At 40.9% G+C, this 26,337-nt stretch overlaps 2 protein-coding genes and 1 pseudogene across 4 annotated transcripts in view; all 3 read left to right on the top strand.

Moving 5' to 3' along the window:
* The window catches only part of LOC311588392 (C-type lectin domain family 4 member A-like), an 83,216-nt gene extending 67,814 nt beyond the window's left edge, over window positions 1-15,402 (top strand). The window contains exons 5-6 of one of the 2 annotated variants that reach the window (XM_084765970.1): window positions 13,559-13,671; window positions 14,866-15,402. In XM_084765970.1, coding sequence (XP_084622096.1) covers window positions 13,559-13,671; window positions 14,866-15,007 — 255 coding nt within the window. In that variant the 3' untranslated portion in view covers window positions 15,008-15,402. The remainder of the gene's footprint in view (window positions 1-13,558; window positions 13,672-14,865) is intronic. The other variant, XM_084765969.1, reaches the window with a different exon arrangement.
* Window positions 3,695-26,337, top strand: part of LOC311588395 (C-type lectin domain family 6 member A-like) — a 143,911-nt gene continuing 121,268 nt past the window's right edge. Inside the window, exon 1 of the mRNA XM_084765971.1 lies at window positions 3,695-3,862. Within this exon, the coding sequence (XP_084622097.1) occupies window positions 3,838-3,862 (25 nt within the window). The 5' untranslated portion in view covers window positions 3,695-3,837. The remainder of the gene's footprint in view (window positions 3,863-26,337) is intronic.
* Window positions 17,497-21,250, top strand: LOC311588740 (heat shock protein HSP 90-beta-like; annotated as a pseudogene). The gene is made up of 3 exons: window positions 17,497-17,551; window positions 18,624-19,125; window positions 19,494-21,250. The product of its transcript is annotated as a heat shock protein HSP 90-beta-like (transcript).

Raw genomic sequence — 26,337 nt, 5'->3', positions numbered from 1 at the left:
GAAAAGCTTCATTGAGTTTAATCTATGTTTGAGCTCTCTCTGCAGGTCTCTCTGCAGGCAACCGACTCCTGGTGATTGAACTCCGTCTTCAGTGCATTTCTCATTCTGAAGACGTGGGAGTTTGGGTTCTAACTGTCTGATCACATGGTTGGCCCTATTTTGAAACAATCTTGTTGTCTGGCAAGAGTCATTTCATTGGCATAAAGTAAGGTTCGGCTAAAAGAGAATTGTTTTTATGTGAGAAAAGCAGATAATTTTATATTTATTGCTGTGGAGCTATTTTTGGGGTTTGGAACATCCCCACAAAAATCACCACAGAAAATGTCCTATGATCAAAAGACTCTTAGAATTTCTGTACTAGAAACTGAAGATAGAGGTCTCATGTGTAGGTCCTGTATCCCAGTATCATAGGTAACCCATTGGAGACTGCTTCCTTATGATTGTGGATGTTTGGTGATGACAGTAGGGGGATGGTACCCAAGAATGTGTGTGAGGAGGGAGTGATAACTACTTTATAAGGCTTGCCTCTGATTTCATATCTCTTTTCTCTGCCATTAACCTGAGAGCACTCGTAAACTGTTACCAACCTCATGAGAGAACTTATAAAATGTTAGTAATCCACTTTCCCCAATATAAGTCAAATTTTGTCATATTGGACCAACAAGGTCAGTCGGTTTCCTTGGTACCAGGCAACAATTTCAAGCTCCTGACAAATGAGCAGTCTCTTTACTCTCCAATCAAATGACAAGTCAGGATCCACCTGAGAACAGTGCACAAATCAACCAGTTTCTTTCAAGGAACACAAAGGCAGAATATGCAGAATTAAGGGAAAGGAATATAGATAGATAGGCAAAAATAGGTACAAGAAACCTAGTTGAGCATACTGCATTAATAAGGAAGGAAACAAACACTCATGAGAGCAATCTTATGGATGGTTACAGAGATCAGTCCCTTCCATGAGGACAGTAGAAAAGGTCCAAACTCAAGTCACCAGCATTGAAGAAAAGCCCATTTGTTCCAACAGAGCATCTACACAGAGAGTTTAGAGGAAGTTGTAGAGTCAGGAGATCCGTCTGTCACACACAGCAATCTGACACGCTGGTGACTATAGTCTAAGGAAATGTCATATCTAAAAGGTCTAAATCCCATCAGTCTCATTTGCATGTTGACCTACAATCATCAATGTGATTACCAATGTGTGTTCAAGATGATAGATCTGTTATTGGCCTTAGAGCTTGTGTGACAAGAGGGAGTTCAAAATACAGTTAGCACGGTCAAAGTATAGGCACAACAATCATAATTAAATACCAGTTTCCTCTCATTCAAAGGAGCCATATCTCAGCAAACTGCACATCACAATTCTATTTCCATCTTACAATGCCACTCCTGAATAATGCTCATGTCTCTTGTTTTTTAAATGTATGTATGTGTGTGCTTACTCATGTGTGTACATATGCAGGTGCACATACATGTGAAGGAAGGGTTGAGGACTGATAGGTCTCCAACCTGAGACAAACAGCTAACTTAGATGCCTACTAACATATCGAAGCAGGTGCTATTCACCAGCCCCTCTCAGCATTGTCAGTACCTGTTACAGAGACATCCTAGCTGGCACACCCCACCCCTACCCTAAACTCTGTAGCCCATGGACTAGGACAGGCCCTTCCCCCAACTTCTCATCTATACACAACCCTGCCATTGTAGCTATGTGGTCCTTTTGCTATCCCATTTTTCTGGCTCACTCCTGGCCTCTTTGCCACTGGTTCTCATGACCTCCCTTGAACTAGCTATGGCCTGGTTCACTCTGGATCATTCCTGATGCTTCTGTCTCTAATCTCCCTTGTATCTATAGTAAATATTTCAAACACTTATGAGCAGTCAAGTCTTCCTTTTATTTCCCTTTTCCATTTAAGAACACATTGGGTATAAATCTCAGGAACACCGTCCACTTCCTTTAAGGCAGGGTCTCTCATGGGTCTGGAGAACATCAATTAAAAGTTGGGATGGCTAGACAAGATGCTCCCAGGGATCTACCTGTCTCAGCTTCCCCAGCACTGGGATTATAACCATGACTTTTCTAGGTAGGTTTGAAAAAAGAATGCCCAGGCGCCCACCTGGGAAGCGCAGAAATGCCATTTAACAACTGAAAAAAAAAAAAGGCAAGGAGGCTTTTAAACAATACCAAATGATTTTAGTAGTACGGACAGTAGCAGTACAAATGGCTTATCTGAAGTCCATAAAACTCTTTGAAACGGACTTAAAGATAGCTCTATCTATGGCAACAGACCTGCTCCCGCTACAGAAGTATACTCCCCTGAGAAAATGGCGGAAAAAGAAAGAACAAAGAAAGTTAAATTGTAAGCGGTCCTGGCGCCTTTCCTCTCTGTAGTCTTTGTAGTAGATTTTAGAAGCACCCCCCTCCCTGCCTTCTCATGTCGACTAAAAGAAGACCCTCAGGCCGGCACCCAAGGTCGTGTCTGAAACCTTTAAATTGAGGATTGGATGCGACCCAGAGCCTGGGGCTGAATAAAAAGATTCTCTTGTTTTTACAGCTGTCTTGGTTTCTCTAGATCTTTTTTTGGGTGGATCAGTGTGGGCATAGCAGATTCTGGCATCAGTCTCAGGTCCTCAATACTTGCAAGGCTACCAACCACTTTACCATTTCCCAGATTGTGGGTTCCTTTCTCCAGGAGGCTGGGCCAAGAATTTGGTTACAGAGGTTTCTTTAGCCCTAGGGAGGCTAGCTGAGGAAGGAAGACCCTGTCCCGAGAACAGGTGACTAGGAAGGCCTCCTTGGCAGCGAGGGAGCTTTCCAGTCAGATCCCCTAGCTTAAGGGAGCGGAGGGTGGCTGCACACATAGGAATCCAGTGTCCCTTCCAGCTGGGGGATGGGAGCCTCGGACTTGTGAAAAGACCAGATAACCCAGTGTATTCCGTTAATATAAAGACAGTTGAGAGTCGAAGAGCTAGATTTTAATTCTAAAAGAAAAACAAAGACAGGGAGATACGGAGGGAGAAATGGGGGAGTGAGTGCCCAGACTCCAGACCTCTGGGTCTTTAAACCAAGGGAACTTGAATTTCAGGAGCCACACCTAGGACACCTCCCGGGGCTTGCCTCTAGGGCAACGCTCTGGGTTTCTTTAAAGAGCCAGCTTTTGACACCTTTTGGCCTAAAGTCTGTACTGTATACTTTGGAAGTGTCCCTACCAGGAACTATACTTTTAACCCATTTTCCTTTTGTGGACTGTTGCCAGCAGGGGGAACACCTGCATATTTCTGAGCATGAGGCTTACTGGGATGGGGCGTCTCCCCCACCTACAAACAAAAGCCCACACCAGACCTCTATGAACTACTTATTATTTACTACATTAATTCATAATATCTAAATTCTAGTCATTAAATCAGACTTTTTATTGCATACTAGAACCATGTTCAATATATGAATCAAGCCTTATACTAACTAAATAACTCACATAAAAATTTGTAAGTAACAATTTGTTTAAATTACTTTCATAGAGAAACCTCTTTTGAGGTGGAAGAAAGTTCCATATTAGGAACTGAGCAAGTGATGACGAAACTCTTGTCAGAGTTTTCATCAACAGTTTTAGGCATGTTTCTCAATTTCCTCTTTCTTTAAAAGACTCTTTTGGTGCATTTAAGCACTGGACACCAGTTCCTACTGTGACTTCTTCTGTGTGTTCAGGGTTGCCCATCTCTGGTGCATTTAGCTCAGAGTATGTAGAGCTTTGGTCTCTTTGAAAGAAGACAGGCCCCTGATTCATATCAGCAAGACAAAGACACAAGAAGCCCTTGAACTTCTGAACACAGACCTAAATAATGGTGGAGGAGAGCCAGCCCCAAGGTGCGGTGAGCATTCCTGTCTCAGTTCAGAGGCCATGGTGAAAGTGTGTGATGGGATGAATCACGCCTGGGGTAAAGATGCAGACAAGTGGTCAGGCTGAAGGATAGAATGGAGCAGGACATCAGACCCACAGGAGTTTGAAGGAAGTAAGTATCTTAGCACCAGAAGCCCTTTGAAAAACAAAAAAACAAATATTGAAAGGGGAAGTAAAAAGATAGGACATCAGTGTTAGAATGTGATTTTTAAGAAGCAAGTATAAAGACATGGAATTGCCGGTACCTGAGGGTGAAGTTTTTTTTTCTACATTGTATGGGTCTTCTCTCTCTGTCTCTCTGTCTTTTTGTCTCTGTCTCTTTCTCCCCCCCTCTCTCTATCTGTGTGTGTGTGTGTGTGTGTGTGTGTGTGTGTGTGTGTGTGCGTGCATGCACACACGTGGGACATTCAGACCTGGCTTGTACATTTATTCTAGGGTTTTCACCACTTTTCCTGTTCTAAGTTTGTCACTGCATTTGGTCTATGGTGAGTATGTCTGCTTGCCGTCTCACAGGGAAGGGAGTCTGCAGGACCCTGAGACTCTGGTCAGTTGCTGTCATCACCATCTTACTCCTCAGCACCTGTTTTATCATGAGCTGTGTGGGTAAGTTCCTCACTGATGGATGTCCTGCTCTTTCTTTTTAAAAATTTTATTAGAATTTATTCAAATTACATCCAAATTGTTATCCCCTTACTTGTTTCTGTCTGTTCCCACCCTCCCTCTCTCTCCCACACTATTCTTCTCCCCTAGACTTCTGACAGAAGTCGACCTCCTTCCTCACCATATGACCACAGCCTATGAGATCTAACCCAGATAGCCTGCTTCCCCTCCGTCTGTGGGCTGCCAGGCCTCTCACCAAAGGGAAATGATCAAATTGGGGGCACCAGAGTTCATGTCAGAGGCCATCCCCACTCTCCCCACAACCATGGGAAATGAACTGTCCATTGGCTAGATCTGAGCAGGGGGTCTAGCTGTATTGCATGCATTGTCCTTGGTTGGTACAGTTTGTGCAGGCCCCTCAGGGTCCAGATCCTGGGTGTCTCTTTCAGGCACTTTCTTGTCTCTGTTCCATGGAAACTCCCAGGGGCTGATTTGTTTAGTTTTACTTTGCCCTATTTGGTTTGGTTTTGACTTTTTGAGACAAGGTTTCTCTGTGAAGTCCTGGTTGTCCAGGAACTCTCTCTGTGGACCAGGTTGGCCTCAACCTCACAGAGATCAGCTTGCTTCTGCCTCCCATGTGCCTTGATTAAAGGCGTGAGCCACCTTTCCTGCTGGTGCTGGTTTTTAAAATCCCATTAACTGGTCAAACCTTACATGCAATACCACGTTTTTCTTGACTACTCTTCCTCATTGTTTTCTTTCTCTCTTTTGACCTCTGAGAATTTTTCAGGTTGCTTCACATAGCTTTGTTAGCACATGTCATTTATAACCATCATCTGTGACAGAGACTTCCAGAATAGGATTCACCATTAATCACATTCTCTGGTCAAAGTATGTCCCTATTCAGAGTGCAGTTTTAATTGTTTTGATAAGGTTCAAAGGCGAGAGTCTGTGACTCATATGGGATTTCTTTTCTCAATTTGAGAGTAAAACATAACCAAATTAAATAGTGAAAACTGAGGAAACAAAATATTTCTGCCCTGTTTCATCTCCCTATAAAGCCATATCTGAAGTCTAGTGTGTGAGAAGTTTTGATAATGTTCTTTGCAGTCTACAGCCTGCTTCCCTATTTGCTGTGAAGATGATCACAATAGTTACTGCACAGTCTGGAGGGAGTGTGAGTGACTTATGGCAAGCACTTCCTGTGTGCAGTCTTCTCTGCTATGAGACAAGCACATTGTTCTCACTGAAGCAGGATCTGCTCTACTTGGCACAGTCATGTCTGAGACCTACTGGTCAAGAAGAAATAGAAGTTCAGGATCCAAACCATGAAGTAGAATCATTTGCTTAAAAATAGTAAAGAAAGTCTGTTTTTGTTAACATTGTTTAATGTGCACCCTTATACGCAAATGCTAACTAAAAATAATTTTTATTTATTTTTTGAATCTTTCCATGTTTATATACAATGTGTCTTGATCATATCCATCCCACTTAGACGTCTCCAGATGCTTAAAGTACTCCTACGTATGATCAGAAACCGCTAGGATATGTTAACATACCCATTATTCTTGCCTCAAAGTTGTTCAAAGAGGCCAGACATTGGTGAATCAACTTATAACCACACAGGACTTGGGGTAGTTCCCTGATGGAGGCGTTATGATGAATTGAAACAGAAGATGGAATGTTGGTCCCAGAAAATAAAGCTGATGTAGTCAGGGAGAGAAAAAACAAATGCAGTGATGTAGAAACGAGTGATATAAATGAGCATAGGGGCGAAATAATTTATTCTGGTCTTCGGTGGGTTTGCTTGCAGAAGCGGGGCAGTTATTATGGAGGACGGCCCTGGCCCGGCCCAGGGAGAGGACATGAGGCTGCAGCGCTGGCTACGCAGATGCCCATTCTCTTCTCTCTCCACAGTGACCTACCAGTTTACGGTGGACAAGCCCAGTAGAAGACTGTCTGAACTTCACACACACCACTCAAGTCTCAGCTGCTTCAGTGAAGGAACCATGGTGTCAGGTGTGTGGTGTGTGTATGTGTGTATGTATGTGTGTGTGTGTGTGTGTGTGTGTGTGTGTGTGTGTGTGTGTGGTTTGGTTTTTCCTTGGTTTCTTTAATGGATTTATTAATTCTCTCTCTCTCTCTCTCTCTCTCTCTCTCTCTCTCTCTCTCTCTGTATATATATATATATGTGTGTGTGTGTGTGTGTGTACTGAGATGAGAAACAGCAAGTGTGCAGTGATGTTCAGAAAGGAGCAGAAGCTAAAGAAATATAAGAACAATAGAACCCTTTTCACAAACAAGACTTGTGTGGACAAATGAAGGCCTATGTGTCAGATGTTCTCATCTCATGTAAATGTAAATGTGGAGCCATCTTAAGCAATTAGAAATATCACATAACTCAAGTGGACATCCCCTATTCATGTGCAAGCTGCTAGCCAGAAAAACAGGGAGGTAGCTTGCTCATGGAACACTCTCAGAGGCACAATTCTCTATGATGCCTACCCTCAACATTGCCACTTTGCCTTGTCCCTGCCCCCAACTCCAGAGATTATCCCTTGCTCAAGTGCAGACCACACCAGCCAGAAGAACAGTAGACAAACTCAGGGTGAGACTCACTGCTGGACCAGAGGCTACACTGGATACCAGAACTAAAGAGAGACCCCTGGCCCTGGATCCTCTCCACCTTTCTTAATGCACCCCAGACACTAACCATAGTACCCCATCTCCCCCTTACCACTATGTCCCAGACCTCAGCTCTAATGGAGAACCCCTGGTCAATAAGAGGCCATGCCTGCTGCTAGGGAAACTCAATCGCATTCTTGAGTGACTGTGCGGGGTTGTTGAGTGAGCTCTGTGGAGGTGTTTTCTTTATCAGACCTCAAGGTCAAACCTACATATTCTCATTGGCATCAAGAAGTCTACAAACTGTATGTGTAGACAAGCTGTGTGTGTATAAAAGATGCGTGTGTATATATGCTGTATGTGTACAAGCTGTGTGTGTATACAAGCTGTGTGTGTATACAAGCTGTGTGTATACAAGCTGTGTGTGTATACAAGCTGTGAGTGTACACATGCTGTATGTGTACACTAACTGTATGTGTACACAAGCTGTGTGTGTATACAAGCTGTGTGTATATCCAAGCTGTGTGTGTACACAAGCTATGTGTGTATACTATCTGTATGTGTACACAAGTTGTATGTGTATCTAATCTGTGTGTGTACAAAAGCTGTGGGGGTATACTAGCTGTGTGTGTATATGTGTGTGTACAGAAGCTGTGTGTGTACAGAAGCTGTGTGTGTACAGAAGCTGTGTGTGTATACTAGCTATATGTGTACACAAGCTGTATGTGTATACAAGCTGTTTGTGTACAAGTGCTGTGGGTGTATACTAGCTGTGTGTGTACACAAGCTGTTTGTGTATACAAGCTGTGTGTGTATCCAAGCTGTGTATGTATACTAGCTGTTTGTGTATACTAGCTGTGTGTGTATACTAGCTGTGTGTGTATACTAGCTGTGTGTGTACACAAGCTGTATGTATATACAAGCTGTATATGTATACAAGCTGTTTTTGTACAAAAGCTCTGTGTGTGTGTATACAAGCTGTTTGTGTATACCAGCTGTGTGTGTACAAAAGCGGTGTGTTTGTGTATACAAGCTGTGTGAGTATACAAGCTGTGTGTGTATACAAGCTGTATGTGTACACAAGCTTCTGGATAAGAAGTAGCTGGGAAGAAATTATCCAAGAAGTGTTCTTCAACTAATTCCTAGTTACTACTGTGTCAAGGAGCTCGAGATCATGTAAAATCTAGACATCAACTGAGCAAATGGGTCAATTTCTCTTCATCAAAGATTTGAGAATTTATGAAAAAATTAAAATGAATGACAACTAGTATATTTAGGATATTTTACTCATTCATTTGGGCACTTATAAAAAGTAATAGCCATTTACTGTGTGTCAGACAGTGTGTCAGACAAATTCCCAGGAGAACACAGACTTAATTCTCAAGTAATGTAGAGGAAAACTAATAATCAGTGTCAGCCAGGTACAATGGCACACTGCTATTATCCTAGCTGCTCATGATGTTGAGACAGAAGGACAGTGAGTGTGGAGCTAGCCTGGGCTATGTAAAGAATCTGTGTCAGACAAAAAAGGAAGAAAAAAGAAACTAGTGTCTACAATATTGTCCAGGAAGGGTTGTCCTGAGACAGATGTTTTAGAAGAAGCAACAACTATAACTGTGGTACGAAGACTGTCCCAGAGATGTGAAACTGAAGCATGAATGGTTGAAGCACACAGTGCTGATGAAGGAGAAATGACACTTTCCTAGGTGTCTCTTGTATTCTTTTACTGAGACTTGTGTCTGTAGTTCTCGTTTGCTTACCTAGATTTTCCATTTCCAGAATTCCCTCAGTGTGTGTTTTCTCTGTTGTTTCTATTTCCATTTTTGGGTCTTGAACAATTTTATTTGTTTCCTTCAACTATTTGTTTTTCTCTTGGCTTTCTTTAAGAGATCTATTCATTTTCTCTAATTTTTTGTTAGTCTTTCCCTTGCTTTCTTTAAGGTATTTATTCATTTTCTCTTTAAGGACCTCTATTGTTTTCAGAAAGTTGGTTCTTTGATCTTTTTCTTGTTCTTTAGTCCTGTTGAAATATTCAAGGCTTGTTATATTAGGATAGCTACGTCTTGATGGTGACATATTGCCTTGGCTGTTGTCGATTGTGTTTTTACTCTGGTTTCCAGGCTTTTGGTTTGGTGATTATAGGCTAGGTGCTGCTTTCTGAATTTTGCTTTGCTTGCTGCATGAATAATGTTTAATTTTTCTTTTTCCTTTCTTGTTTTTTAATGTATATTTTATTTATTCTAATTTATTTATATTACATCCCAATTGTTATCCCCTCTTTGGCCTATTCCCCTCCCCTAGATCCCTGATAGTGGTGGCGTTCACACCTCAACTGTCTGGCAACAGCCTGTGAGGTCTCACCATTGCTGTATGTTTTATTCCTTGGTTTCTGTCTTCTGGTCTGTGTGTCCTGTCGGTGATTAGAGGGTCTCTGCCAGAGTTGGGAGCTTGATATCTAGTGGCAGTCATGGCCTCTTTTTGAGTAGGGGTTCACCATTAGAGTTGGGGGCTGGTGAAGAGAGGATAGGCCTTGGAGGTAGTGTCTGGGGTGCACCAAGAGAGAGGAGCAGATATCAAAGGGTGTGCTGGTCTATTTGGAGTTCTGGCATCTGATGTGGCCTCTGGTCCAGTAGTGAGTCTCAGCCTGAGTTTGTCTACTGTTCTGGCTGCTGTGGCCTGCACTTCAGTAGGGGATAGCCTCTGACATTGGGGTGGGGACAAGGCAAAGTGAAAGTGTTGGAGGGAGGCATGGTGGAGAATTGTGTCTTTACAACAGAGGGAAGTGAGGGAATGAGAGTGTTCCATGGTCAGGCTACCTACCTGTTAGTCTGGCTGGTATGGCCTACACTTGAGTAGGGGATGCCTGCAGCAGTCATGCAGTATTTCTAACAGATTCTGAGGTGGCAAGTACTGAGAAGTGGAGTCTACATGTACATTTATTATCAGACCAGAATATCTGACTTGTATGCCTCCATTTGTCTGCACAAGTCTTTTTTTATGAAAAGGGTTGTTTTATTTTTCTATTTCTCTAGCTTTTTTTCTGAACCATCTCCACACACTTGCTGTTTCTCATGTCAGAAAAAAATATATACATACATATGTATACACATATATAATTAGAAGAAAATTATGAAGCATGTTTCATGAATACAAATTATTTAAAGCTTTAATACATTCCTTGAGAACATTTTAACATTTATAGATTTCACATGATGATATACATACACTGTCTCCATATGAATATCTTATATAAGCAAACATGGTTCCTACAACTAGTGAGTAAACACTGATGCCAACACTGTTGAAGATCACGATTACTAGAGTCTCACTGGGGAAACCACATTGTATTTAGCTGCCATATCTCTGTAGTCTTCTTAGTTGGGATAAGTTTTCAGAAGATCTTTGTCTTAAATGTTTCTGATTAGCAGTTTTGATGATGACTGATCTGGTATATAGAGGATGTTCCTCTATTAAAATTTGAGTAATTATTTTTGAGGAGGAAGATGACAGGTCTGATATGCTTGTCTAATCAGATCATACACAGGGTCTAAACGATAAGAATTATTATAGACCATAGATATTGGCTGATGGTCTTCTGAGGTAGGTCATTTAAAGCATATAATTTTTATTGTCTAAGTATTTTATTTCTTTAAGAAATTATTCTTTTCTCATATGACCCATCCCAACCACACCCTCTCTCCCTCCTCTCATCTCCTTCCTCCCCCACCTCCCTTATCCCCCCAGACCCACTGCTTTCCTCTTTCCCTTCAGGAAAGAGCAGGCCTCCTCTGCTTGTGGGACCCGTTTCCTCCTAGTGGGTTGTCTCAATCAGCCTTGATATGAGGGTTTATGCCTAGTCTTATTCTATCTTGCTATGTCATGTTCAGTTGATGCCATTTAAGGCTAACCATTTGGTGTTGGATAAGCAGTTAGGAGGCTAATCCATGGAGAAGATTAATTCTCCCTCTCTTGGCAGTTATTAATTACTGTAGCTCTTACAACAATATAAGTAGGCTATGAATTTGAGAGGGAGTAGGGCACATCACAGAGATTGGAGGGCAGAGAAGAAAAAGTGATATAATTATATTTTAATTAAATGCGAATAACTAATACTTTCTCCATTTCCACAGTATAATTATGGGAAGGATGCCATATATAGCCCACACTATGGTGGAATATTGAGTTAGGTTTCTCAAGAGACAGAATTATGTATCTGTCTATATTTATCCAAGTTCTTTCTATCGGTCCACAACACTCCTTGTTCTCTAAGCCTTGTTTGTGTTTTCCACTGTGAATGTCATTTCTCAGTCTTCTCCTAGCACTGCAATGCTTTGGCCACTCATTCTTCATCTCCTCCCACTGTTTTTTGTTTTCCCATCTCTAAAACATCCTTGGTTTTCATATAAACACAGAGGGATATAGATGAGTGCGTGAGTATATTGCTGTATAGCTGCTACTATGTCTTTCTCAATTCTTCGTTTTATTTTTTATATATTTTATAGCTCTCTTACTTGGTATAGGCATATTAGTAATCATGATAGGAGGCTGCATTGATCTATCTATCTATCTATCGTCTATTTATTTATTTAGTTCTGCCTGTTTTGCCAGATATTTAATTCAAGCTTTATGCTTTTTGTTTCTCTAATTAACTGATTTCTTTGTCATCTACATTCTACTATAGCCACCACATTTTAAAAAAGAAGATCATTCTGTTAATTTTTTCAATTCAAAATAGAAAAACACATTGTTACAGATACAAAGGGATATATTTACATACATTAGATTTTTATTTACCTATTTTTACTTTTTTGAGGTATTCTGCATTACATTTATTTATAAAATCTTTGTAAGTTTTTACACAGTATTTGTAGTTTCACTAATTTAAAAATCTCTTCTGGACTATTCCTGCCATGATTACTGACATATATTATTTAACACAACATGCATACAATAAAATTTCTGGTTCTTGGTGTGATGAGTTCTACTCTTTGGAGACATAAACTGTTTCTCATTATGTCCTCAGCGTGTGGGTGTTCTATACACTGTGTTTTTCTGGATTTTCCTGGTATCACCCCAGTAGCACAAAGAGGCCATGACATTAGTGTCAATGGAGGTAGACATGGGTTGGTTGGTAACTGAGGGGTGAGAGGCTCCTTGCTGTATCTGGAGAAGTTGGGAGTCCCAGCTTCCCTGTGGACTCATCACTCAAGAAACTTAGCATGACTTTATTACATGGCACTTACAGTTCATTCTCCCCCCAAAGACAAAGTCTGGAGCTGTTGCCCAAAGAACTGGAAGCCATTTGGTTCCAACTGCTACTTCACTTCCAATGACTGTGTATCTTGGAGCGAGAGTAAGCAGAAGTGCTCCAGCATGGGTGCTCATCTGCTAGTGATCCACAGCAAGGAAGAGCAGGTGCATCCTGGGAGAGAGTGGGGTGTGGGCTGGGCCTGCTGTCTGCCTGGTTATACTAAAAGGCGGTTTTGCTGATGTGGGTGTTGGTGTTGCGGCAGAAGGCTTTCCATCAGATAGGCAGACATTGCTGTTTCAGCCTTTGCCTGCTAAAGCTTGCTTCCACTTCAGTGGGCCTTAACAAGCCCCAAGGAACCGCGGCATCAGAAATGCAGCACAGGAGGGTGGAGGGAAGGATGGAATGTTTCTGCCTGAAAGACCAGTTTGTGATTTCAGCAGTCTAATGCTTCCTGCAGTATCAACCGCCTAACAGAGGAGGGAGTAGGGAAACAGGATCAAGTCAGGAGAGTCACAAGCAATCATCAGAAACAAAATATCTGAAGTTATAAATGGAGAAATACTAAATATGTAAACTTCTCTTGTGTGAAACTTTCAAGAAAGGTGTTGGTGAAGAAAAGAGGGGAGTGAGTCTGAGATGAGAATTCATTATGATCATGGCCTGAGATTATTTCCAGTGTCATGAAAATATGAGTGATACTTTTTGTCCTGATCAGCAAGAGAAGATGTGTACTTCTGTGGGTTGGGAGTTGTTCTTCTATTCCTTGATCCTTTTTTTCTGTCTTCTCTGTATGACCAGAAAAAAATAATTCAAAACATCACATTGAACTTCTAAAATGTAAAATTACTGTATATTAATTTAAAATTTGAGAAATATTTAAAGACATAGATGAACTAGGATTTAATTATTATTTATTTACCTATGTGCATCATATTGAACCCTATAAATTTTTTCCAAGACAGGATTTCTCTTGTACTCCCTTTGTAGACCAGGCTGGACTTAAATTCACAGAGATCCACCTGCTTCTGCCTTCTGAGCATTGGGATTTAAGACATTTGCCACCATACCAAGCTGAACCCTAAAAGTTTGGATCATTAAAATAATTGTTAAAAGACCTTACAAAATTCTATAGTAGAAAAAGAAGTGCTCAACCCAGGCTGACAGCTGTATCTTTCTTCCCTCTTAGGATTTCATCACCGGGATCCTGGACACCAAGGCTTCTTATTTTATAGGGCTGAGGGATGGAGGTCACAGACAATGGCGATGGGTTGATCAGACACCTTACAACAAGAGTGCCACGTGAGTCTAGAGTCACTTAGAGTCCTAGGTCCTGCAGCATGAGGTGAATTTAGGATGCTCCTGCTGTTGATTATGAAACTAAAACAGCTCACTCCTGGCATAAGTGCTGGGGATGGAGTTACTTTTACTTTCTATTTACTAATTATAGGAGTTTTGTGAGACACACATTATTGATGTTCCCAGTAGGGATGAGGAAATGGAGTTTGCAGAGTGTAGAATGTACCCAGGGCAGCCAACCAAGGTCTTTACACATAGATGCATTTTATTATGCTTTCAGCCTCTCATTTATATTTAAAAAAATAGGATGTAATTTATTTTTATATGTGTGTATATGCTTATCTCTGTGAGTGTTGGCCATGTGTATATAGGTTTTATGGAGCTCATAAGTGGGTGTTGGATCCCCCCAGAGCTGGGGTAATAGGTGGTATGACCTTGGCAATATGGGCACTGGGGTCAGAACCCTCATGCTTTCTGGAAATGCAGCAAGACTCTTAATGTCTGAGCCACCTCTCCAGTCATCATTTATATCTTTATAAAGTAAATTCATGTCATGATGGTAACTGATTATTCTCACCCATCAAAAGGCCTCAATCTGATATTGAGTCTCATATTTATGTAATTATTTAAAAAGTCTGATATTTTAATATGTTCCCATATTCTATCCTGATATGTGTTGTCAGGATACATATACATCCTGATATGTATAGTGAGGTTATCATTCTCAATTTTCAGAGAAGAAAACCAGGAATCCATGGTTTTAAATAATTTGTTCTTGACGATAGAAATAGGTAGATTATCCATAGATTTCAGCTAGTTCTCCAGTCTCTGAAATAGTTGTGTTGTAAAACAGAAGAAAACAATATTAATACACAGGAATGAAAGGAGAGCCTTTCAGCACATAAAAAGCAGCCTGGGCTGATTGTGCCTTGGCACCAAGACTTAGGGATAAAGAAATAGACGTGCCTGGGATGCGTGCCAGGAGACAAGTTAAACAACAAGCTAGGAGACCATTGAGGGTGGTGGGCCCTGGTATCTACAGAAATGTCAGATATGGGTGATGTAGAACGTTTGATTTGTACACACTTGAATCTGATTTCCACAAATTCCAGTCTCATCCTCAGGCTTGCTGACTCTTGCTTACTCTTTTCAAGCATCATTGTAGGAAACACCCTGATGCTCTTTCCTCTCTTTCAGATTCTGGCACAGAGGTGAGCCTAGCAATGAGAACGAGCAATGTGTTACATTAAATCATCCATCTGGAAGATGGGGCTGGAACGATATCCCTTGCAGTAGTCAACAGAGATCAGTTTGTCAGTCGAAGAAAATATACTTATGAATCGCATATTCCTAAGGACTTGGGGTTAAATTGTTACCCAGCACCACACAGACATATGGGAAGTTCTTTATGTATAAGAGATGCCCACAGAATTTACATAGGCAGCAAATGGTTATACATATGAAAACACTGGCCCAAATGTATAATAGTACTTTCACCTACATATTCCTTCATGAAATGACCTTTTGTTTAGAATTTTCTATGCACCAGAGATTACACGGGGACCCTTTTGTGCATACACAGGGCTTTGCTGCCCAACACCCCTAGGTTTCATTGACTCACACAATTGTATAGCATGTTCTTTCTATCTGTTTTTTCTCTTTTTTAATCTGTCTCTAGCTTTATTGAAATGAAACTGAGAAATAAAATTCTATATATGTAAGTTATAGTGTATGAATATCTATCTATCTATCTATCTATCTATCTATCTATCTATCTATCTATCTATATATATATTGCAAAGCAGGTAAATATCACATTTCATTATTTAACATGGTTGACATTTTGTATGTGGTGTGTGTGTTAAGAATATTTAAGATCTTTTCATGAAAATTCAGGTACACAGGATGGAGTTAACTATTGTCATTCTAATGAACTTTGGATCCTTATATTTTATCTGATAATTTGTCCCCTTTCGGCTACATGTCAACATCCCAGCACCCAGCCCTTTATAGCCATGGATTCTTCACTCTGATTCCTGAGATTCACCTTTTCAGACATCACTTATAAGTGAGATCATACAGTACAATTCCTTTGAGTTGTTTCCCATAAGCAAACACCTTCTACATCCATCGACTTTGCAAATTAAAAGATGTTCATTTTTATGATGGATTAATACTTCAGTGTATCTAATACACACATATAGGTATTACATCTATCCATTCATCCGCTGACATGAGGTAGTTTGCAAGTTTTCACCTTTATGAGTGATATTGCCAAGAACATAAATGTGAATGTCTTTAGTTGAGGGTATTCTATGTTTTGGTGTATGTACCTCAAAGTGAGAACTCTACATCATGTGTAATTTTACACCCAATGTTCCAAGAGTTTCTGTACTGTTTCATGTAATGGTTGTACCGGTTTTGTTTCCTGGTGACAATGCATCAAAAATTTCCCTTACATGCTGTACCACCCTTAGACACGAAGTTTTTCTATTTTTATCGAACTGCAACAGACTTCTCTGCGATCACCATTTATCCTGCCACTGTACCAAACTGTTTATTATGTCCAATGCATATGTATGCGAGCTGAGTGTATAATATGTAGAGTTTTTAGAGTTTTTCTTTATAGATGATCATATTATCATTAAAGAGAGACAGTCACACTTCCATTCTGTATGTGCACATGTGGATAGTACGGACAGAAAATGTCTACTGTGTTTTCTCCCACTGGTGTTCACTGCCTGAGGACTGCTCCCTACACAGGCTGCTCCTACTGAGAGAAGTTAAACTTGCTTTTTTGTTCATCTGAATGTAATAAACATGCTGAGCTTCTGAGGTGCTGTGGCTTCTCCATCAGAGAGCCCAACCCATGTGATCAAAGCTTTATTGTATCTTTTCTTCGTTCTTCCTTCAGTGTCTGTCCTCTCTTCAGTTGCTCATCTCCGCAGGCATGGTATCAAAACCCAAGTCATGCATAATGCAGCACATCCTAATGGGAAAGGTTTTAAGCATTTTTCCTTGTTCACTTTTTCCACCCAGGTCTCCAGGACCACGGTGAGCAGGAGTGGTTATAGATTGATCTTTCTTCCTGCTGTTCAAGGAGTGATTTCAACTTTTCACTGTTGATTGTGGTGCCAGCTGTGAATCTTGCCATTAATGTATAATTCCTTTTTGTTTGTGATTTGTGTGTCTAATTTTTTTGTGTTAGTGTCAAATATCCTACAAATTATCTTTGTATTTAATCTCTCTACCTATTCTTTAAAAAAAAAAAAAAGCACCAGCCCTAGCCACTAACAGCAGGGATTTCTGTTTTGTGTGTTTTGGTTAATTGATGATTAAGAACAATCCTGGATTATAGCTATGACTTACATAAATATAGAATGAGAAAATAAAGCTCAGCTTGCTAATGCAGAGTTTGGCCTTCCTGTGTGGATGGAAGGCTATCCTGGGACTACAGAGCCCAGAGACCACACAGCTCTGAGGCTTCATGGACTTGAGGGTTTACAAGGAAGGGTGGAAGGGTGTCCTGAGACACAGGAGCTCAGACATCACCCAGCGTTGAGAGGAGGCCTCAGCAAGGGTATTATGGCTTCCATGGTGGGTATCCAGCTGAACCCAGGAGCTCAGGATTCACAGTCCCTTCTCTTTCTTTGATGTTCCAGCTCCCAAGTGAGGGTATCTCCAGCTGAGCTGAGAGGCTCAGTGGCTTCAGCCCGGCCCCATTTTCACCTCTTCCCTTCTTCTTTTCATAGCTTTTTGGCTTCTTCTGACAAAAGAGTCACACCAGGCAGTAAATCTTATAAAAAAGATTTATTGGGAGGGCCCAGGATGTGGAAGGACAAAGCCAGGAGTGATTGCCCCTGTTCCTGGGTATGGAAAGCTGGTAACTGAGCAGACAAGGTCTTTATTTAGGAAATCTTAGGGTTTGGAGCTTTCCAGGGCAGAAAATTTCAAAGTGAGGATTGGTGGGATGTCATGTCCTGAGCTGGGGGAACTCAGGGGTGAGTGAATTTTCGTGTCCAGGGATTGGTGAATTTTTGTGCTCGGGTATTGGTTGTTTTCTCTGGGAAGCTCAAGAATTGGTGTATATTCCTGCTCAGGTATTGTGTTTCTGTTTGAAGCTCAGGGATTGGTGGATTTCCCTGCTCAACGATTGTTGGCCTTTTGTTTAGACTTTTTTTTAAAACCTAAAATTAGCATAATCTGTGCGAGGTCCTATTGTGGTGCTGTAGACAGTTTGTGACAGTTACAGATGTTGGAGACACTGTTGTGACAGATGTCTTGGGGAGGGGCCTGGCTGCTGTAGCTCCTTAGGCAGAGCCTGGTCACTTTGCTGTCTTTAGGTTTTACAAAGTTTTAAAAGTGTAAAAAGTGTAAAAAGCTTACGAAAGGAGTCTATGTCAGGATAGCTTTTCCCTGTTGCTTGAGTCAACATGAATAGACAACAGTAGATGCAATGATGATTAGAAACAGGGACTTACATAACTGCTACAAAATAAAAATTAGTAAATATTCATTATTTGACATTATATGAAAACCACACTTACCTTTCAGTAAGTGAAAGGTAGCAACTTTTTTTGGTTTATTTGTTCATGTCATCAAAGGCAAAGCAAGGCTGTGTGAATGGTCTTTGTCCCTCAGGCTGCCACAGAGACCACAGTGCAGACTGTACAATGCCCACCAACCTGTGTCTCCTGGCAGAAACTTTCATTCTTCCTTTTTAAAGGCTTGCTTTTCTATTTTTCATTTTAAATTATAGGTGTTGAGTTCTCTTCTCCCCCTGCCTCATCACAGCCTAGGCTTGCTGTGTGAGTAGGATGTGGTCCATACCGACCCTGCTTTGTATTACTAGTTGGCTTTTCTGTCAAGATTCCTGAGGAAGTACACTATGGAGAGGCAGAAATTGCTCAGATTACATCCCTCATCATCAAACAGGACATTTTTTCTCTGAGAAGTGTTCTCTAATGCTTCTCATGCCTTGGACAAGATTCAGTATGAAAGCCTGACAGACCCTTCCAAGTTGGACAGAGGTAAAGTGCTGAAAATTGACATTAACCCTAGCCCTCAGGAGTTCACACTGACTTTGTTGGACACAGGCATCGGCATGACCAAGGGTAACCTCATCAAATAACTTGGGAACCATTACTAAGTCTGGCACAAAAGCCCTCATGGAGGCTCTCCAGGCTGGTGTGCACATTTCCATGATCGGACAGCTTGGTGTTGGATTCCATTCTGCCTATCTCCTGATAGAGAAAGTAGCTGTGATCACAAAGCACAATGATGATGAGCAGTATGCCTGGGCATCTTCTGCTGCTGTCTCCTTCACAGTTCATACAGATCATGGTTAGTCTATTCATCTGGGTACCAAGGTGCTCCTTCACCACAAAGAAGACCAGAGAGAGTACTTAGAAGAGAGGAAAGTCAAGGAAGTGGTGAAGAGACACGCGCAGTTCATAGGCTCTCAAATCACCCTCTAGTTTCTCAGTTCACAGGCTGTTCCATCACCCTCTATTCTCCTAATTCAAAGGCTGTTCTCCCAGTTCACAGGCTGTTCCATCACCCTCTATTATCCCAGTTCACAGGCTGTTCCATCACCCTCTATTATCCCAGTTCACAGGCTGTTCTATCACTCTCTATTCTCCCAGTTCACAGGCTATTCCATCCCCCTTTAGTCTCCCAGTTCACAGGCTGCTCCACCACCCTCCAATCTCCCAGTTCACAGCTCTCTCATCACCTTCTAGTCTCCCAGTCATAGGCTCTCCTTTCACCTATTATTCTCCCAATTCCTAGGCTCTCCTGTCATCCTCTATTCTCCAAGTCCATAGGCTCTCCCATCATCCTCTATTTGGAGAAAGAACTAGAGAAGGAGATGAGTGATAATAAGGCAGAGGAAGAGAAAGATGAGAAAGAGGAGGAAGATAAGGATGATGAGGAGAATCTTAAGATTGAGGATGTGGCTTCAGATGAGGAGGATGACAGTGGCAAAGACAAGAAGAGGAAGACAAAGAAGATTAAGGAGAAATACATTGATCATGAAGAGTTGAATAAGCTGAAGCCTATTTGGACTACAAACCCTGTTGGCATCACTTAGGAGGGATATGTTGAATTCTATAAGAGCGTTACCAATGTCTGGGAAGACTTCTTGGCATTCAAGCCCTTCTCTGTAGAAGGTATGTTGGAATTCCTTGGTGAGCTCCCTGTGCCCTTTTTGGTAATGATAAGAACAACAACAACAACATGAAACTGTGTGTCTGTTGTGTGTTCATCATGGACAGATGTGATGAGCTGTTACCTGAGTACCTCAACTTTATCCATGTTTGGTTGACTCTGAGGATGTGCCCTTGAACATCTCCCAAGAAATGCAAAAGCAGAGCAAGATCCTGAAAGTCATCCTCAAAATCATTGTCAAGAAGTGCCTTGAGCTCTTCTCTGAGTTGACTGAAGACAAAGAGAACTACAAGAAAAATTTTTGAGGCATTCACCAAGAATTTAAAGCTTGGAATCCATGAAGATGCCACTAACTGTTGCTGCCTTTCTGTGCTCCTCTGCTGTCACACTTCTCAGTCTGGAGATGAGAAGACTTCCCTGTCAGAGTACATGTCTCCCATGCAGAAGACACAGAAGTCTATCTATTATATCCCTGGTGAGCAAAGAATGGGTGGCCAACCCTACCTCTATGGAGCATGTGCAGAAATGTGGCTTTGAGGTGATGAATATGACTGAGCCTACTATGTGCAGCAGCTCAAGGAGTCTGATGGAAAGTTCCTGGTCTTGGTGACTAAGGAGGACCTGGATCTACAAGAGGGTGAGAAAGAGAAGAAGAAAATGGAGAAGAGCAAGAGAAATTTTGAGGATCTCTGCAAGCTCATGAAGGAGATCTTGGATAAGAAGGTTGAAAAGGGACAATATCCAATAGGTTTGTCTCTTCACCCTGCTGCATTGTGACAAGGACCTATGGCTGAGCATGCAGAGCATCATGAAAGCCAAGGCATTGTGGGACAACTGTTCAATAGGCTACAGAATGGCAAAAGAAAAAAACCACCTAGAGATCAAACCTGACCACCCTCATGTGGAGACCTTGTGGCAGAAGGCTGAGATGGACAACAATGCCAACGCTGTCAAGCACATGGTGGTGCTGCTGTTTGAAACTGCTCTGCTCTCCTCTGGCTTCTCACTTGAGATCCACCAACTCACTCCAACCACATCTACCACATGATTAAGCTAGGCCTGGTCTCTGATGATGATGAGGTGACAGCCGAGGAGCCCAGTGCTGCTATACCTGATGAGATGCCCCACTTGAGGGTAATGATGATGCTTCTCCCAAGGAAGAAATAGATTAAAGACCCCCAGGAATCCTGTGCCCTATGTATAGTTTCTCTGTGGCTCCCCTAGATGCTTTGGTCCAACTGGATCTCTGTTCATGTCAAGAAGAATCTTTTCTATCCTGTCCTGTGCCTTAAGGCAGGAAAATCCCCTCCCACAGAATAACAGGGATACGTATTGTATATTGTGATTTTTTGTTTGATTTATATTGTTCTGAAATTAAAAGTATGCAAAATAAAGAAGAAGCAGTTGTTAAAAACATTTTAAAATTTTGTTATAAATAATTCACATTACATCCTGATAGTTATCCCCTCACTCTTATTTTTCCTTTCCCACCTCCCTACCTCTTCTGTTCTATTCCTCTCCTCTAGACTTTTGAGGGTGGGGTGGGGCTCTTCTTCCCCCACTGTCTGACTTCAGCCTGTCCAGTCTTATCAAGATAGCCTGCATTATCTTCTTCTGTGTGCCTATGAGGCCACCCCACCAACAGGGAGTGATCAAATTGTGGGCACCAGAGTTTGTGTCAGAGGCAGTCCCTACTCTCCTCCCTCTACCAATGTGTAGAATGAGCTGCCTCTTGGCTATACCTGAACAGAGGGTCTAGGTTCTCTGCTTACAACATCCTTGGTTGATTTATCAGTTTGTGCACACCCCACCCACTTGTCCACATCTGCTGGGCTTGATGTTTTCCTTGTGGAGCTCCAGACCTCTTTGTTTTATTCCATCCCCTACTCTTTCATGCAACTTTCAGTACTGTGTGCAGAGACTTGTATCTGTCCTGATTACTCACTAGGTGGAGCTTCCCAGAGGAGATCTATCTTGAGCTAATATCCATGTATAAATGAGTATATACAATGTGTGTCTTTCTGGGTCTGAGTTACCTCACTCAGGATGATCTTTTCTAGTTCTATCCATTTGCCTGAAAATTCAAAATTTCCTTTTGTTGTTGTGGTTGTTGTGTTGTTATGTGTTACAAACACTTTAATATGACTACAAAATTGGCGCCACACAATTTTAAAAGGTTATTTAAAACATTATGAGAATTGTTTTTGTATTTTTTTTTTGTCGAGGCGGCGGGGTAACATAATCATTAAATTGGAGACAGATTTTTACTATGTAGCATTGGTTGGCCTGGAACTAACCATGTAGATCGTATTGGCCTCGTACTCACAGAGATAAACCGTCCTCTGCCTCTCAAGTGGTGGAATTAATGGTTCATGTTAGGCCAGTGTAAAAACATAAAGAACAAAACCCAAAACAATTTGGTATCTCTAGATCCCAGATATCCCAAAGAAAGAAACCCAGAGAACTCAAACACAATTGAAATACAAGAAAATGACCTCAAATACTTAGTAATGAAGATGATAATGGAGGAAATGAATAAAATCCATAATAAAATGCAGGAAGATTAGGCCAAATAGGTAGAAGACATAAAAGAGGCCTATAGAGTGGTACTGGAAAAAATTCAGGAAAATACAAACAACCAGATGAAGAAAATCAATAAAACAATTCAAGATCTGAAGGCCTATAAAGAGGCAATGGAAAAAACTCAGGAATACACAAACAATCAGATGAAAGAAAACAGGAAAACAGTTCAAGATCTGAAGATGAAAATGGATACTATGATAAAGACACAGACAGAAGAAAAACGAGAATGAGAGAGCCTAGAGAGGAAAGCAAGAAACATAGAGGTGGGCTTCTCTAACAGAATCCAAGAGATGGGGGAGTGAATCTTGGGGCTAGAAGATACAACCATGGATCTAGAAGCAACCATTAAAGAAAACACTAAATCTGAAAAATTCCTGACACAAAGCATCCAAGAAATCAAGGATACCATGAAAAGATGAAATCTGAGGATAATAGGCATTGAGGAAAGAGAAGATGCCAGACTCCAAGGACCAGAAAATATTTTTAACAAAATCATAGAAGAAAGTTCCCCCAATTTAAAGAAGGAGATGCTTATAAACATATAAGAGGCCTGCAGAACACCAAATAGCATAGACCAGAAAAGAAAAACTTCCCAGTACATAATAATGAAAACACAAAATATACAGAACAAAGAAAAAATATTAAAAGCAGTAAGGGAAAAGGGCCAAGTAACATTTAATGTCAAACCTATCAGACCTACACTGGGCTTCTCAGCAGAGACCATTAAAGCCAGAAGGGCCTCGACAGAGGTCGTGAAGCCCCAAGACACCACAGATGCCAGTCTAAACTTCTATACCCAGCAAAACTATCAATAACCATTAATGGACACAAACTATTCTATGACAAAAACAAATTCAAGCAGTACTTAGCTCCAAATCAGGCTTTACAGAAGTTACTAGAAGGAAAACTCCACCCCAAAGGGACAAGCTACAACCAAAACTGCATAGGAAAGAGATAGTCACACCAGTGCTAGAAAACAGCCACAAAACTCTCTATTGTAACCAACATCAAAATTAAGAGATTTAGCAGTCACTGGTCATTAATATCTTTCAACATCAATGGTCTCAATTCTCCAATAAAAGGATACAGACTAAATGAATGGATGCATAAACAAGATCTAACAGTCTTCTGCATCCAAGAAACACATCTCAGACACAAGGATAGACATTACCTCAGGGTAAAATGCTGGAAAAATATTCCAAGCAAACAGTCACAAGAAGCAAGCTGGTGTAGCCATTTTAATATCTAATAAAATAGACTGTCAACCAAAATTCATCAAAAGGGACAAGGAAGGACACTTCATACTCATCAGAGGTAAAGTCAATCAAGATGACATCACAATTCTGAACATCTATGCTCCCAATACGACCCACCCACATTTGTAAGAGAACTACTTACAAAGCTCAAACCACACATAGATGCTCACACATTAATAGTGGGAGACTTCAACACCCCACTTTCACTGAAGGACAGGCCATCAAAACAGAAACTAAGCTAAGAAATAGTGACATTAACCAAGGTCATGAATCAAATGGTTCTAACGGATATCTACAGAACTTTTCACCCAAACACAAAGGATTATACCTTCTTCTCAGTACTCCATGGCACCTTCTCCAAAATTGATCACACAGTAGGTCACAAAGCAAGCCTCAATAGATACAAGAAGATTGAAATAATACCTTGTATCCTATCAGATCACCATGGTCTAAAGCTGGACTTCAACAACAACTGAAGTAACAAAAGCCCTACATACACACAGAAACTAAATAACTCTCTACTTAATGACACCTAGGTCAGTGAAGAAATAAAGAAAGAAATTGAGAACTTCCTGAAATTCAATGACAATGAAGGAAGAACATACCTAAATCTGGGGGACACTTTGAAAGCAGTACTAAGAGGAAAATTCATAGCACTCAGTGCCTTTATAAAGAAACTGGAAACATCTCACCTAAGCAACTTAACGACACACCTGGAAGTCCTAGAAAAAAAGAAGCAGAAACACTGAAGAAGAGTAGATGTCTGGAAATAATCAAACTCAGAACTGAAATCAGTAAATTAGAAACAAAGAGAACAATTCAAAGAATCAACAGAACCAGGCTCTGATTCTTTGAGAAATCAACAAGATAGACCGTTAACCAAACTAACTAAAAGGCAGGAAGATACTATCTACATCAACAAAATCAGAAATGAAAAGGGAGGCATAACAACCGACACTTAAGAAATACAAAGAATCATAAAATCCTACTTCAAAGGCATATATGCGACAAAATTTGAAAATCTAAGGGAAATGGACAATTCTTCTTTTTTCTTTTTGTGTTCTTTTTTTGTTTTGTTTTGTGTTTTTTTGAGACAGGGGTTCTCTGTGTAGCCTTGGCTGTCCTGGACTTACTTTGTAGACCAGGCTGGCCTTAAACTCACAATGATCCACCTGCCTCTGGCTCCTGCATGCTGGGATTAAAGGTATGTGCCACCACGCCTGGCTTGGACAATTTTCTTGATCAATTCCATTTGCCAAAATTGAGTCAAAAACAGATAAACAAACTATATAGTCCCATTTCCCCTACAGAAATATAAGTAATCATTGATAGTCTCTCAACACTAAAAAGCCCACGGCCAGATGGTTTCAGCACAGAATTATACCAGACCTTCAAAGAAGAGCTAATACCAATACTCTTCAAACTACTCCAAAAGATAGAAATGGATGGAACATTACCAAATTCATTCTATAAGGCCACAGTCAGTTTGATACATAAAACTCATAAAGACTCAACACAGAAAGAAAATTTCAGACCAATTTCTCTTATGAACATTGATGCAAAAATACTAATAAAATACTCACAAACCAAATACAAGAACACATCAAAGGTATCATTCACCATGGCCAAGTAGGCTTCGTTCCAGGCACGCAGGGATGGTTTAATATATGGAAGTCCATCAATGTCATCCACCATATAAACAAACTGAAAGAAAAAAAAACCCGACATGATCATCTCCTTAGATGCAGAAAAAACATTTGTTAAATTCCAACACCCATTCATGTTTAAAGTCTTGGAGAGATCAGGGATACATGTCACATACCTCAACATAATAAAGACTCTATTCAGCAAGCCAATAGCCCAAATAAAATTAAATGGAGAGACACTCAAGGAAATTCATTTACAATCGGGGATCAGGCAAAGCCAAATCCTTGCTCACTGACGATTCGAGAACTCCTGTCCCCAAGGACCTGTACCCAACTGAGATGGTCTGCGGCAGACCTCAACTCTTTAGTAATGAAGATGATAATGGAGGAAAGGAATAAAATCCAAACAAATATAGGAAGATGCAGCCAAACAGATTGAGGACATTACAGAAGTCATGACAGAAGCCTATAGAGAGGAAATGAAGAAATCACTAGAAGAAATTCAGGAAAATGCAAACAATCATATGAAGGAAATCAATAAAATGGTTCAAGATCTGAGTATGAAAATGGAAATAATGATAAAAGCACAGACAGAAGAAAGCCAGGAATGAGAGAACTTAGAGAAGAAAAGAGGAAATGCAGAGGTAAGCTTCGCTAACAGAATTCAAGAGATCCAATAAAGCTGTTGAGGCAATAACTGAGCTGAACAGGGAATAGGGCTGGACTTCTGTTTCTAGCAATGGTAGGGGTAAAGGTTAACTCATCCAGGAGGGGCATTCAAGAGAGGTCATGAGAAAACACTGGAGCAGATTAAACCTTAAACTAAGGCGTGACATGAAGACATCTGCAGGAAGTCCAGCTGGGGAGCTGCGTGGAGGATGGAAGCAGGCAGCTTTTCTAGCGTTTGCCCTCTGTGAGGCCTTTTTAGGTGGCAATAACACGAGTCTCCTATCTACAGCCTGCGTTTTGGGGGTTTTGTTGTATTCTAACAGTAAAATAACAGGACTTAGGAGTCA

Source organism: Acomys minous (genome assembly GCF_964271855.1).
Source record: "Acomys minous genome assembly, chromosome: 17".
Lineage (NCBI taxonomy): Eukaryota > Metazoa > Chordata > Mammalia > Rodentia > Muridae > Acomys > Acomys minous.
The sequence above is the reverse complement of the archived record's forward strand: the minus strand, read 5'-3'. Positions and strand labels throughout refer to the sequence as shown.